At 39.5% G+C, this 16,080-nt stretch overlaps 1 protein-coding gene across 1 annotated transcript in view; it reads right to left on the reverse strand.

The window, feature by feature from the left end:
* TBC1D32 (TBC1 domain family member 32) overlaps positions 1 to 16,080 on the reverse strand; it is a 183,272-nt gene that overhangs the window by 50,667 nt on the left and 116,525 nt on the right. Inside the window, exon 29 of the mRNA XM_074948323.1 lies at positions 2,638 to 2,721. Within this exon, the coding sequence (XP_074804424.1) occupies positions 2,638 to 2,721 (84 nt within the window). The remainder of the gene's footprint in view (positions 1 to 2,637; positions 2,722 to 16,080) is intronic.

Here is a 16,080-nt window from a genome sequence, read left to right on the forward strand (position 1 = left end):
CCCGTATCATCCCGGGGATCATATTTGGTGTTATCATCTCCATTGACTCCTCCCCTCTTCCTATAGGACTAGCTTCCTTTTTCTTCTTCCTTGCCCTCTCACCTTCAGTGACCACCTGCTGTGACCCTTCTTCATTTTCCAACTCCGCAAACCTGTTCCTGATCACTATTTCTCCTTCACTAGCCTGTCTTTTCCTCTGCCTGGTTCTCTTAGTCACATGCTTCCTGTGTCCACTTTCCTCACCCAGCAGTCTCCCCTCAGAGTTCTTTGGTCCTGCTTCCATCTGCAAGTCTGCGCTTTTCCCTTCAGCCTCCTCATGTCTTTGCTCCATCATCTGCTTGAACCTCCTTCTAAACTCAACCAGAGTTTCCACCTGCATCTCCAATCCTTGGATCTGTCATATCTGACATATGTCATATGTCATAGCCTTCTCACCTAAGTCCTGTTAGTCTGGGAAACAAACCAAACCAAAACACCACCATCCGCAGCAAAACAAACCCCCAACGAGCACCAAACACTGCCAGAACACCACACACTCCCTTCACAAGCCTGTCTATTCCTCTGCAGCCCAATGGGACTCTCCCATCTTGCAGGGTTCTAGAGACCTGGCTCCAGCCTGAGCCTGAACATCTACACCACAATTATACAGCCCCTTAGCTTAAGCCCCGGGAGCCTGAGTCAGCTGGCATGGGCCAGTCACAGGTTTTTCATCGCAGAGTAGTCATACCCATTAAGACCTGGCCCAGGTTTTCTATACATACAAATATCACAACTCTGAATTCTGATACCTTGCGTCCCTACAGGGCTATACATGTAAGTTTTATATCTTAGAAAGTAGGTTGAATCCCATCTTTCCAACAGAATCTAGGACTTACATCTAGCTTTGAAAGATCTTGAGACACAGAACTTTAAAATTATATTTTTGATCTAGAAAAAAATATTTCAACTTATGTTTAGAAATATTTTACATTTATTAGTTTTTATTTTCCTCAGTCTCTGAACCAGCACAGTTGAACACATGGTAAATAAGAGAATAAAGAAACAATCTCAATGATGTGTTTTAAAAATCTCAAAAAAAAACCCTCCTAAAATAGTTTATGTAGCAAAGATAGTATATGTAAAATACATGATAATATGATGTGCAAAGAGATTTGGGGCCAACTGGAGCTAGGGAAATTTACATTAACAGAGTATCTGTTCCTTTACCTGCATTGATTTGGGCTGATGATAAAATTTTCAGAAGTAGCTAAGTTTCTTAGGAGGCTAAGCTAGATTCATTTTCAATAGGACATAGGCACTTTTGAAAATTTTACTTCATAAAACTCATTCATGAATAACAACTACCCTAAGCTCACAAAAAATAAATGGAGCTGGGCAGAAAATGGTAATTCCATTTCATGGAGGATTTGAAGATCTTTAAATTTGGTTTTGCTCTAATTTGGAATAAAACCAAAGATTTTCAAAATTCTTTGAAAAACTGTTCTCCACACAGCTATACAGGGAGCCCTGGCTCCAGGGCAGTCTGCCTGGGTTCTGTCAGAATTTAAGCAAAAGCAAACCATTTCTGCAACATATTTAGATTTCAACAAGTTGGCAAATTCTGATACAAAATGTCTTACTTAATTTTTTCTGACCAGCTCTCAATTAACCCTTATGTTATACTACATATTTTGTGGTGATAAAAATGCTGTTAATCTGTAGAGCCAGGTGATAAATTTTATTTATCCTTTATCTTTGAATAACTCACCTGCACTCTGCTCACTAATCTATATGCATCAATATTTATTCAAACATTAATAACTTCTGAGTAGTTTCCAAGAGCTGCAAAACCCCTTATAAAAAAAAAGCCTTTCTTCCTTCAGTAAGTTCTCCCTATGAACTTGTACTGAGGTTCTAGATGGACAACACTGCACAAGAAACCGATTTAAGATAAGATATCTCCTGATCTACTAGGGATAGAAAAAGGAGCTTAAGACCATTCAAAATGGGAAGATTACCAGGTTTCCAATAGGACACAAAATATTTCCTTCTAGTATGGAGAAAAGTGAATTATAAAGTGTTGGCATTTAATGTACGGGAAAGTTAGTTTGGGTCATTCTTACGAGTTTTAAAAAGTGAGTTAATTGTATTTTTAGTTCCCTGACACATGTAGATGGACTCACAGTAACTAAAAGGGAGGGCTGGCATTAAAAAAAAAAAAACAGCCCTCACTTGCAATTAAACTAAGACATTTCTAAAATAGCTGTTGGTTAAATGTGTAACTTATAAACAATACGTGATGGGTTTTACTGGCATTTGTTTGGGATGGCAGTATTACTCAGTCACCTATGTAATTAATTCCTAAATAAGCATCCATAAAACCTTTATATCATATCATCATTTATTCTGTATCTCTCTTTATGTACTGTACATATATTACAAGAAGGTTCAAAATTCCATTAACATTAGTCACACTGTGCTTCAACAAACAGGCCCTGTTCCAGAAGGACGCTAAATGTTCCCCATGATTTGAATAATGAATACATGAACTGTTAAACAAAGAATATTAAAGACGTCTAGCTACTTTTTTAATAGTCAAAAAGATATGGATATATTATTTTTCTTTTAAATTCAAATATGAAGTGCCTGCTAACTTACCTTCATATTCTCCAGTGCTGAAGTAACATTCTGATGGGTTTTCAGAAAGATGCAACACAAACTTTTCAATTAATTCTGCCAAAACTGTAATAAGCAAAAACCCATTAAAACATTAGCGACAATGAATGGAATGTGGAACTACACTACCCAACAAAATTACAACATGTGGACAACTAAAGCAATTTGAACTCCTGAATGTTTATGCACAATTGTATGAGGAAACAATTTAAAATATTGTGTTTTTGTATTCATAACATTCCTGATTCAAATTAAATTTTTAATAGCTTCACTGAGAATCTATTCAGTGTTAACTGAAAGGGAATTATTTATCATCTTTAGATCCTCCAAGGATTACTTCAGAATTTGTTACATGGTTTCAAAATACAAAGAAAATTAACTCTAATTAGGCTACAATACCTTACCACATTTGTATGTGGATGTAGACTGCGGTAAAAATGTTACTTGAAAACAAAAGACATGGGACAATGCACTTTAAGGGTTCTGTCCTTCCTTCTGAGAAACAGTGCAAAATCAACTGTTTGCATATTTATACAAGAGTAATGGCCAACTTTCCAAAACATGAAAAATACAGTAAATATTATTAGATATTAGAGGGCAAGAACAAATCTTAAGGGGTGCTTCTATGCTTTATTATTACTACAGTCTTACTCAAAGATCTGCTCCCTCCATGGAAGCTCCCATGGGGATTGTGCTCTGCTCTGAATGTCTGTATTGTGGGGTCAAGCAGGATGCTGGAAGTTGGTCACTACCCATGGACCTAAGCACCCCTGTACAAAATATGCCTTGTGATATATCATTTGAAAACTAATAACTTTTAGGTTAATAACATCATGGTAAAATGTATATAGCAATATTATATGTAAATTTATGAATTCCCCTTATAGGATACCATTGTCATACATTCAAGACCAGGTGCCCTAGACTAGGTAAAGCTATTAAACAAGTTTATCTCAGACAAAGGAATGTAGTTTCCTCACCTGGGAGTTGCTTCCATAGTACTTTGAAAGACAATGAGACTGCCTTTACATATTGTGTGAATAGACCCATGGAGCTAACAAGTGGTGGAGGCAAACCCTACATTATCACAACAGAGGAGGAAATGTTTAATGTTCATTAAGTTGCACCGGAGGGGGCAGGAACTAAAATAATTTACATTTTAGCAGACAACTCCAGGAGGGGAAGAAGCAACAGAAAATTTCCTTCAAGACAGACTCCGTGTAGCCTACCTCACATCTGGGAAGAGACTCATCTGGACATATCCTTCAGAAGAATCCATTTCAAAGATTTATTGGACTATAAAAGAGAGGGGCCAAGAAACCCTAAGTTATCTTTCACCTAAGAAGACAAAGGTACCAGCCCTTCGACATGTGGGGAGATAGATTCTGGCCCAAGGGTTCGGTCAGCCATCTTGGTGAAAGCACATGGTGAGGATTTTACCTTGAATCAAGTCTAGTTTGTTAAGTTTTAGTTGCCAGAAGGTATTTTATCTTTATTTCTCCTGTAACCATTTCTGACTTTAATCCTTGTACTCATTTAATAGCCATCTCTTTGGAATTAAATAAACCAACCCAGTGCTGTGTTTGAACTGAACTGTTTGGTAACTCCAGTTAAAGTATCAAACTGTTGTATACTGACTCTTCAAAGGAGCAACGAACCTTATCATTCCTCTCTTGTTCCATGACAAGGTTGGGCATTCCAGAACACCTTTTGGGGAAAAATTCGGGGCGGGGGAGAGTGTGAAGTCACCTTATCAGTTGTTAACCAAGGCAGGTGGGAATCAGTGGAAGTCTAGTCAGGCTCCAGAATCCAAACCATTGGACCAGGGCTGCCCAATACATAAAGTACATGCTTGTTGCTGTCTGTGGGCATCCCAGGCAGAGGGCAACAGTAGCAAGACATTGTGAGGCACTCCGGGTTACAGGTAAGAGGTGACAATTCCTCACCGATCTGTATTTCACCCCAGAATGTGACACTACCCAAAGAATTGTACCTACCTCCCTTGTAGGATAATAGCCAATAACTTAGTGCTCACCCTGTCAGCATTAGCTTTCCCTGATCATGTAGAAGGAGTCCTGAAGAACTGCTAAGGGATTGAGAGCCACTGCAATTGCACAGGTTCTTCTCAAACTTAAAATTACCTGTAGGTTTGGGGAGGCTGCATCCCTTTATACTTCTATAGCTGGGCAAAGTACATCACTACTTTAAACAAAAGAATGCAAATGAAGCCTTCCCATCTCCTCTATGGGGATATCCCATGTAGGGAACAATAATGACCTAAATTCAGAACTCAAGGTAGCACCAGTGAAAATGTAACAAGGAGAGCATGACCCAAAGACAGGTATCATTACCAAGACAATTCAGATTTCAAAAGGCTCTGATCTTGCTCTCAGTTTACAATACCCCCTCACCACTCCTAACAATTAAAAATGCATAAAGACAATCATGTTTACAGTTTCTCCAGCCACTGTTTAACCTAATCTATTGTCATTAAATTATATACACTGCTGGTTTAATTGTCCGAAAGGTTCACAGGAATCACATTTTTACAGATCCAGTCTACCAAAAATGCCTTAATTAAGGAAGAAAAATGCCACTAAGAAAGACCGTACACTGTCTATTTTTGCATACAGAAATCTATGTCTTGTCAATCCACAGTTGTAAATATTGTAGGAAGTTGCTGGGAGATTACAGACTCTACTCTGTATGCCGGAGTTTTCCCCACTGGGGAAACAGAGACATATGGAACTTTAATGCATAGGAATCAGCTCCAAAGAAGTCTTCAAGAACTTTAATTATACCACTATTGATTTCACTGCAGTAGTAACAAGGAAAGTATATGCAGTGGCAGTTGGTATAGAAAATGATGATTGTTGTAACACCAAGTTCACATTGAGAAACATTACATTTTTACCGAGAAAGATCAGTCTCTTTCTACATCAAAGCAATAGAGACTTCATAGAAATTGGGTTATTTCCCTCTTCTGTTTGAATAGGACTGTTGCATATATTTAATACCATTCTTTTTCCCCCTGAAATCTGTTAGGATATAGATATTCAAGCCTGTCTGTAAAAACCTATACTTTAAGAATTTAGGTATATGTTTATCATTTAGCTAGTTATAGAGGTATAAAACAAAGAATCTGTGTAAGGGCCTTCTCTCACTGTGACAGTCTGAGGCCCTGTTCTTAGGCTAAGGCCTTTGGCTAAGCGGCAGAGGCAGCCATAAGCTGGGAAGCGTATGGTCACATCATCACATTCCAACCTAGTCACATTGAAATAAGGCAATCTGGGGCTGTTGGAAAGGTGATCCTATCTATCACCTCCAGAGAAAGGGAAGAGCCTAGAAGATGTAAAAGGAAATTTAATTTGATAGTTTTCTGTCTGGTAAGAACTCACTTATCAATAGACACAGCTGGGAAACCCTTATGTCTTTACAGATGTACTTGTAAAATACTCACTTCTGTATTGTTTTGTTATTATAGTTCCCCCTTTACTATTGTTTATTTGCATGGTCTCTGTCTGGTTCTGTGATTGTTTCTGTCTGCTGTATAATTAATTTTGCTGGGTGTAAACTAATTAAGGTGGTGGCATATAATTGGTTAGCTCATCATGTTACAATATGTTAGGATTGATTAGGTAAATTTCAGTAAAATGATTGGTTAAGGTATAGCTGAGATTGCTACTATATAAATTAGGGGAAAACAGGAGGTAAGTTGGGATTCAAAAATAAGGAAAAAGGAACTTGGATTTAAGCTTGCTGGAAGGTCACCCCAATAAACATCAAATTGTTTTCACCTTTGGACTTCGGGTATTGTTGCTCTCTGTTCATGCAAGAAGGATCAGGGAACTGAGAGGGTGAAGGAATAAGCCCCCTAACAAAATCATACCTTTATAAAAATTAATGTAGACAGCACAAGCATATTTATTCTATAGGACTCATTAAAGCACAACCTTATGTTCATTTTTTGGGTACCTGAAAAAAAATTAGTTTAGAGACTGCAATATTTTCTAGTCCAGAGCAGAGGAATTTGGATCCCTGAGGATGGCGAACTCTGCCAAACTGTTTCTTGTTCAGTATATTTTTCAAAAGAAATACTATTTTCAGAATTATCACATAAAAGCCCCTTCTGCTGTTGCCATAGTTCAGCCACTCTGTGATGCAGCATTTGCCATTGAAATTAGACATTTGTAAAAGCTTTCTTCTTTTTCCTCTTCTTGGATTCAGTACAGATTAACATGCTAATATTTATGTAGCAGCATGGCCCCACTCTTGAAAAAATATATGCATGTGTTTAACTTTACATTCTGAGAGTAACGCTACTGTTGTACTTAAGCCTTTGTATAATTGGGGCCACAATTAGCATAACATAATTAAAACAAGAAAAAAATTACTGCTTAGACTAAGACATGGAAACTAAAGAGCTTCTCTTGGGAAACCTTGCAGTTCACTTGTAACAGTACATTTAAGATATGACTGTTCACATTCAGATCAATGAAATATGTCATGCTCGAATAATAAATTGGAGCAATGTCACAAGCTTAAAAGATTGCATAATTCACAAAATTTAAAGTCAATACTGAATATTTTAATTTGATCTTTTTTATTGGAAGGCATCCACATGCTTGACCCAACAGCCAAATACTTTAGTTCAGTGATTGAATTAATGGGAGAAGTGACAGTTCAACTGCTAAGCAGTTTTTTTTTTTTTTCAAATTCTAGAACAAAATTGATTTCAGCCATCTGTAAGTATTCATCTAAGTGCCCAGCAGGGGTCTGTGAAAACACAATCAAGTTTGTGAGAGAAAAAAATACCTAAGTGGAGTGTATTAAAATAAACTTGGTTATGAAGTAAATTGAGGGCTTTCACAGGACAAGACATTTCTTTTGAGATGTTATTTATGTAAAATGATAGGCTGTTCTAAGTTGCCGTAGTTTGTGTGCTTTATCACCTAAAAGTTTACTTTAGCTACTTATGCTGATGCTACTTTCAGTTGGGCTCTTTCTGGAATCCAGAGCTCTCTGGTTTTGGAAGTAAAAAATATTGCAGAGCAAAGTAAATCTTCATTAAAATGAAAATCAACTGAGTGATTGGTCATTTTTTTCAACCAGATCAAAAAGGAAATTGTGCATACTCATGGCATACAAACTCAGGATTGCTAAAGTACTGCAAGTAATACAGTCTACTGCAAGACACAACCATTGTTCCATTGCTGTCCATCATGGTACTGTGCGTAGAACTATACCTGGACAGAAAGTTTTATACACTCCCTTCTCTAAATTCACTTCAAAACTCAATGTTTGTGGCTCTTGTTCACCTTCATAAACAAAAAAGGAAAAACAAATAATCCTAATAAATTTATCTACTCATAATATACATGCTGTGCAAACATCATACCAAGTCTCCCATAAAATATATTTTATTAAAAACCAAGCGTTCCCAAACCAACACAGTTAGCCGGAATTTTGCTGTTTCTGAAATAGCCCCATTCAGATCTACTGCATTTGAACGAGAGCTTTTAGCACCTTGGGGTAGCAGTACCTTCCTCAGTTAAAGTATTATTTTGTGGTAGTATTTTTGGGAATAATTAAATTGCTTTTCAAGTCATTCAGTTTCCATGGCCGTAATGCTCTCTTCCTGTACCATAACACTTCTTTATGCTTTTCCAGAATCCATGTGATATACAAACATGCTTTCATGGGTACTATCTTGCTTAGCTATTCCCCATGCTGTTCAATGCAAATATATTTATTCAGTATACATCTTTTGGATTCATGTTAACAAAATACAATATTTGCTTTAAATTCTCAGTTGTCACTTTTGATATCTTTTCAATGATGTTATGGAAAATAATGCACATCAGCTTTTGACATTGGATATGGCCCAATACAAAGCACAAAAGAATAAATCTCTGTTCTTTCCTTTGGAAGCTCACTGTTTTAAACATCAAGTGTTCTGTTTTCAGATTAAAATTGTTTTTCTTCTCAATTGCCTGTTTCTTTTTATACTCAGCAGGATACACTGACAGTTTTCAACACTAATTTCATATAGCCCAAGCAAAGAGAGCAAACTAGTAAAAATGCTGCGTACAAATAAACTGATTATGCACACATTCCAATTTTATTCCAACTTCTAAGAAAAACTGCTTAGAAGGTTGGGAGGTCAATGTGAGAGATGCAAGAAAGTAGGTGTGAAAAAGTCCGCATATTTTTATGCTAGAAAAAAAATCTATTTTAAAATGTATTAGATTTCAATTTATCTTTATTATACTGACAGAAATTCATATAAAATACACTTACTGGTTTGAGTTGTGGACCTCCATTTGTTTATCCTTTCTATGGAGTGCTTGGGAAAGAAAAACCCTGACTCTCAGTGAACTACAGTCATCAAAAACTATAAACTCATTATACAGAGTTTATGAGAATGAAAAGCCCTGAGAATTTAGCAACTTTTGATCATTGCTGACTTGAGCCACATTAACACAAACTAGTACTGGAAAGTTCCTTATTTCATAATCTTTACACTGAATCTCTTCCTTTACAGATTACTTACTAAGTTTTCTGTTACTTTGACACTAAAGCCCCTAGATTACTTTACCTTATAAGTAAAGGTGAAATTCTGGTACCCTGGGTTGCACAGTCTCTCTGTAAAGGGAACACATATCGGCTTTCCTCTAAGCTTTCTTATGTTTGTTAGTTATATTGACCACCTTTCTAAAAGTACTTACTTTGAAAAGTGAGTTTCTGAAAATGCCACCTTTTTACTCAACAGTTCTGTTCCTCTGTGAGTTGTATCTCTTCCTACTTTAGTGGCAAAAATGTTTATACTCCTCTTTAATCTCATCAGCACTGAAGAGGCAACTCAGTTAAGACAGAATGAGGTGGATTCCACTCCTTTTTGTGCATTACCAACATAGATGTTTACATTCCCATCAACTCTCATTCATCAGCCTTCTGAGTTCCTAATATTTCCATGGTGGAGAGAGATTTCATCAGGTTAGAGGCTTTCTTCCATAGCTTCACCAGGCCATTGTCTAACAAGCCCTGGTAATCTACAGCTTTGTGGACTGCAACCATGGCTTGGTAAAAATGACACCAAAAAAATCCCAATGCTGAAGGTCACGGTTTTGGGTGCACCACCATGAGAACAGCCTGCCTTCTCTCCAGCCATCATTATTTCCAACAACAACCTTTTGTGCTGAAGGTAGGAGAGACAGCCAATGACCTGGTCAGGGTGGACGTATTTTTTTCAATTGCAAATGCTAATGTATGGCCAGAGGAACACCTCAATGCTGAAGCTTGAAGAATTTGTAGCCTAATGTGACTTAGCTAAATTGATGAGCACATATTGCATCTGGAATCACTGTCTCCAACCCAAGAATATGAATGAACAATAGGAACACCATTACCATCAACTTCCAAATATTAGGGCTCAGTGTGTTGAGCAGCTTACATTTGACAAAGACCTTGACTTCAAACAAGGAAGTGTGGAACATTTCCATGACAAAGCTGCTCCATTACTATTCCCAGAGGGAAAGTGGGGTTTGGTGGTGACACTGACTTACAGGTGATCAGGTGTCGGGGCTGACTCCTACTTCTGTTTCAAGGATTTATCCTTCAAAATATTCTGGGGCAGCTTCATGCTGGACATAGTGGAAACTGCTTGGGGTGTCCTGAAAAGGGATTGGAGACATTTATCATTCTTCCATGAAGCTCAGGATCACATCTGGAAGCGAACCTGGCATCCTTTGACTTTGTGGTCAATTCCCAGATGATAATGTAACTGATTTTGTGGTCAGTCATTGGCATAGTCTACTGCCAAACACAGGCACCAAAGGCACTAAGGCAGGCTATCACAGTTACAGGGTGAGCTGCACTTTAGATCTCTTTTCAATCCTTCTCAAATGCACTTGCCAGGTGACAGGCTTGGCTTCCTTCACCTCTTTTAAGGGTCGAAGCCACTCTTAGACCGGATCTCTCAGTTGCATCTCCCAGTTTCCCAAATGCGGCTCCTCTGGCAGGTACATTTGACCTTGGTTCCCCACAAGATTTCCCTTTTGGTGACCAGCAGCTGATTAAAGTGACTCAAAATAGATTCAAACACACGAACAAAACTTGTTTCATCACCCAAAGGAACCACAAACCTAGGTCTTACCTAAGCCTTATTCTTTCCTTGCAAGTTTTGTAAGTTCCAATTAGCTAAGCCACTCCTATATCTGGACTGGGATATTGTTTCCTCAGCTCCCTTGAAGTTCTTTATCTAGAAATGGATTATCACTGACAATTGTTTAATTTCTTGCTTCTTTCCTAACAGTCCCTTATTAAACTGAACCAGTTCATTCACACATTTCAATAACCTAAAATGGCTATTGTAGTGGGGCGCCTGCCCCACTCCAGTAAAACAGAGGTTAAAAGCAGTCAAGCTAGGCTGATTGGGGAAGCAGCTACAGCTGTGGCCAGCTTAATTAAGGCCCAGCTGGCTCTGATAAGAGGGCTGTGGGCCAGAAGCTGGAGGAGTCTCACACTAGCCCTGGAGTGGGAAGGGCTAGCTGCCTGGGAACAAGGTACCTGAAGCGTAGCAGTGCTGGGGAAGGGCAAAGGAGCGGGGGAGCTCCAGACTGGTAAACTCCCAGGCTGCAGGCCTTGTTGAAGGCCTATCAAAGGTACTGGGTCTACAGAGATACAGACTGGGATAGGCAAAGGCAGCAGGTCCTAACCCCTTGCCAATGATGAACGGCCATTACAGACTGCAGTCTGCCCCAGTGAGCGGGGGCTAGATGATGACTGGCAGGAGCCACTGAAGTGAGGTGGGTTTAGAAGGTTGGGAGGTTCCCTGGGAGGGGAGACCCAGATCGTGTGGGGGTACTGCTGGGGCAGAACACTGATGTAAAGGGCACTGGGGTCTGGGAGGGACATGGGGCCAGCAGCAGGCGAGACACCGGCCAGCAGAGGGTGCTCCGTACGCTGGAAAAGAGCTAATTCCCAGATGACCAGCAGGAGGCGCCGCACCGGTAAGTCCTTGTCTCACTACATTATGCATGATTACCTTAATAATTAGATCACATATTCATAAAATAATTAGAAATTATAAACCCATGTTCTTCACACAGGCAATGGAAAACACTCATATCAGAAGTGCAAGACAGATGTGGGAACTCCTTGAAACACTGGTATCAAAACATCATAAAGAGTCAGAAAAAAGAGCCTGGTCCCAAACATTGAAAATGATCACAGCTAGTGCACTGAGGAAGGTATCGGAGTTAACAAAACTGGAGGAAGAAGATGATTAAGACGGGTATAGATGCAACAGAGCACTGAAAACACAGGTACCAAAGCACAGGAAGAACTGAATGACCTTGAAGACTGAAGTAATGAAAAGGGGATGAAATTTAATAGTAGCGCAAGGTCATCCGCTAAGGATCTCATAATACGAATTTCTGCTATAAGACAGGGGCTCATCAGATGGAAGTTACTGAGGACGATAGAGACCTGGCTGTGTCGGTTGATCACAGCGTGACTATGAGCTACTGTAATGTGGCTGCGAAAAAGGCAAATGTAATCCTAGGATATATCAGGTGAGGCATTTCCTGTAGAGACAAAGTAGTATTAATGCCATAGTACAAGGCACTGGTAAAACCTCATCTGGAATACTATGTACAGTTCTGGTCATCCACGTTCAAAAAAGATTAATTCAAATTGGATAACTGCAGAGAAGAGGATGATCAGGAGGACTTATTTTATTACACTAAAAAGAGGTTGTTTTGGCTTAGGAAAACGAAGGCAGAGAGGGGATATGCTTGCTCTCTATAAATACATCAGGCTGATAAACATCAGGGAGGATCAAGAGAGGTATTTAATCTAAAGGACAATTCTGGCACAAGAACAAGAACAAGAAGTCGTGGGGGCAAACAACTTAATTTTTTAAAGAGAGAACTGAACAAATTTATGAGTGCAATCATATAACCATGTTCCTTGTAATGGTGAGGGAAGGGCTCAGCAGTCCTGGGGGTCCCTTCCGGTTCATGTCAGATGTTTCTAAAATCTTATGCTTCAGGGGTTCAGTCGGTCACCTGCAGGGGTAAATCTGATGGTTCTCAGGGCGCCCAGAACTGAGAATCACCTTGTTACCTCCCTGCCTCCAGACCAAGAGATTTGATGGTGCTTAACTGAGCGTTTGCTCCCTGACCCCTGAGGTCTGTTACCCAAACAATCTCCTCTGAGCTATGCTAGCCCTTACTTTGCCTTGCAAGTTAACAAACGGTGCACCCCAGTTCCCTAGTCCCTGTGGAGCATTCCCCCTGTAGTGTTCAGCCCATTATGCACTGATCACACATAGTAAAAGCAGGTTTGCTGTTCCCAAAGGAACAGTGTACTTACCAGCTTGAACGAATCAACCTAGGATCAGCTCTTTGTATAATACCAGAGCATTGAGTTATAGTTATAGTGAAAACAATCATAAGTTTATTATCAAAGATTAAGATTTAAGAGATAGTGAGTAAGGATAATGGCAACAGAAGGGTTGCATATAAAACAAAATCATAAGATTCTTAGATAATAAACTTAAGCTACTTTAGACAGACGGTTAGCTTGCAGCATTTTCAAGCAGGGCTGGTTGGGATGCCCTTTTCGTAAATGTAAACATGTTATCCATTTACTTGCTTAGTGCAGAACAAGGTGCTTTTTTTGTCTTCCTCTTAAATTCCCCAAAGTTCACTGTCTGCCTCATGAGACAGGGCAACCTCCTTTTGTTCAATTTCATGCGTCTTGTCTCCCTATTGACTTCCCACACTCCTGTTGACTTCCCATGTAAATGGGGCTTCACTGTGCTGGCTTACAATGCTTAATTTACATTTTGACAGATACACATCTTACCTCCTGTCTGGAAGAAAGCTATTTTTCTCTTTGGTTGGTGATAGACTTTAAATCATTTTTTAGTACATATACACAACTCCTTAAATATTATTTGTACATGCGGCTTGTTATGATTATGAGGATCAGTATGACAAAAGATTTTATTAGAGACTTCACATGACAGAGCCTGTAATAGTGAGCTGTAGCTCACGAAAGCTTATGTTCAAATGAATTTGTTAGTCTCTAAGGTGCCACAAGTCCTCCTTTTCTTTTTGTAATAGGGCAGTCTGACCAAGCGGTCGGAGCCTAGGGTAGAATCAGGGTCATGGTTGGGAGTCGCACCAAATTGAAAACCAGAGTCAGAGGCCACACCAAGTGTCAGAGCCAGAGTCATGCTAATGATTAAGCTGTAGTCAGACTCAAAAGTCACATTAAAGGTCAAGGATGGAGACAGCTGCAGGGGTCAAAGAAAGGAACAAAGAGCAGAAACAAAGAGCAGGGCATGGTAGGAGAGGAGATGAGGGGTGGTGAAAGGAACAAGGAGTAGAAGCGAAGCCAAGAAGCAAGAACTTGGTCTCAGAGAGCGCAGTGGTAAGAGACCTAGCAACTAGTTGTTCAGACAAAGGGTGGGATAGGAATAAGAAGATTTATGCCAAGTGGGGTCCAAGCAGTCTGCTTCTAGTCACTCGATCCCACTGCTTCAGCAGGTGCAGCCTCTGGTAGTGAGGTCTCAGTTGCAGTTCCCTCATCTGACCTTGCAATGTTATGGCACAGAGGGTAAGGCTCTTACTCAGTAACCTTATAGGCCTGGGTTCAAGACCTAAGGAGTCTGACAACATCATTTATGGGCAAATACCATGGAAGTGGTATGTCAGGTACAGTGAATTTGTCAGGCCCATTAGGAGTTGATGTTAGGAGTTGTTGACCTACTAAGTGTGCTATGTAATCTATCACTTAATTCAGCCTCTGCACCAGATGACTGGAGGATAGCTAACACCACCAATTTTTAAAAACGTCTCCAGAGGCAATCTTGGGAATTACAAGCTGGTAAACCTAACCTCAGTACCAGGCAAATTGATTGAAACTACAGTCAAGAACAAAATTATCAGACACACAGATGACCACAACTTGCTTGGGAAGAGTCAACATGGCTTTTGTAAAGGGAAATCATGCCTCACAACTCTATTAGAATTCTTGGAGGGGGCCAACAAACACGTAGACAAGGGTGATCCAGTGGATATAGGGTAATGGATTTTCAGAAAGCCTTTGACAAGGTCCCTCACCAAAGGCTCTTTAGCGAAGTCAGAAGATAAGAGGAAAGGTCCTCTCATGGATCAGTAACAGGTTAAAAGACAGAAAAGAAAGGGTAGGAATAAATGATAACTTTTCACAATGTAGAGAGAGAAACAGTCAGGTCCCTCAGGGATCTGTACTAGGACGAGTGCTGTTCAACAAATTCATAAATGTTCTGGAAAAAAGGGGTCAACAGTGAGATGGCAAAGTTTACAGACCACACAAAACTACTCAAGATAGTTAAGTCCAAAGAAGACTGTGAAGAGGATCTCACAAAACTGGGAGACTAGGCAAGAAAATGGCAGATTCAATTCAATGTTGATGAATGCAAAGCAGTGCACTTTGGAAAACATAATCCCAACTACACATACAAAATTATGGAGTCTAAATTAGCTCTTATCATTCAATAAAGAGATCTTCGAGACATTGTGGATAGTTCTCTGACACCATCCACACAATATACAGCTGCAGTCAAAAAGCTAACTATGTTGGGAACCATTAAGAACAGGATAGATAATAAGACAATAAATATCATAATGCCACTAAATAAATCCAAAGGTACTCCTACACCTTGATTACTGCATATAATTTGTGGTCGCCCCATCTCAGAAAAGTTATATTAGAATTGGAAAAGGTACAGAGAAGGGCAATAAAAATGATTAGGGCTATGGAACAGCTTCCATGTGACAAAAAAAAAGACTGGGACTGCTCAGCTTGGAAAAGAGACAACTGAGCAGGATATGATAGAGGTCTATAAAATCATGAATGGTGTGGAGAAAGTGAATAAGGAAATGTTATTTACCACTTCACATAACACAAGAATCAGGGGTCACCTGATGAAATTAATAGGCAGCAGGTTTAAAACAAACAAAAGGAAGTACTTCTTCAAACAGTCAATCTGTGGAATTCATTGCCACTGGATGTTGTGAAGGCCAAAAGTATAACTGGGTTAAAAAAAGAATCAGATAAGTGCACGGAGGATAGGTCCATCAATGGCTATTAGCCAAGATGGTCAAGAATGCAACCCCATGCTCTAGGTGTCCCTAAACCTCTGACTGCCAGATGCTGAGACTGGATAAAAGGATAGTTCATTTGATAATTGCCCTGTTCTGTTAAGTCCCTGTGACATTCCCCTAGTGTTATCTGGACTGGTGATCTGCTAGGTCACTCCAATCCCCAACTCTGGGAGCCAGCCTTACCCTGCTCTGCTGTGAGAATCCCCACTCCTGGGCTGTTCATGCACAGCCTCTAGCATGTAAGCTGCTCCTTGCATTGTACAAC

The sequence above is a fragment of the Natator depressus genome, chromosome 3 (assembly GCF_965152275.1).
Source record: "Natator depressus isolate rNatDep1 chromosome 3, rNatDep2.hap1, whole genome shotgun sequence".
Lineage (NCBI taxonomy): Eukaryota > Metazoa > Chordata > Testudines > Cheloniidae > Natator > Natator depressus.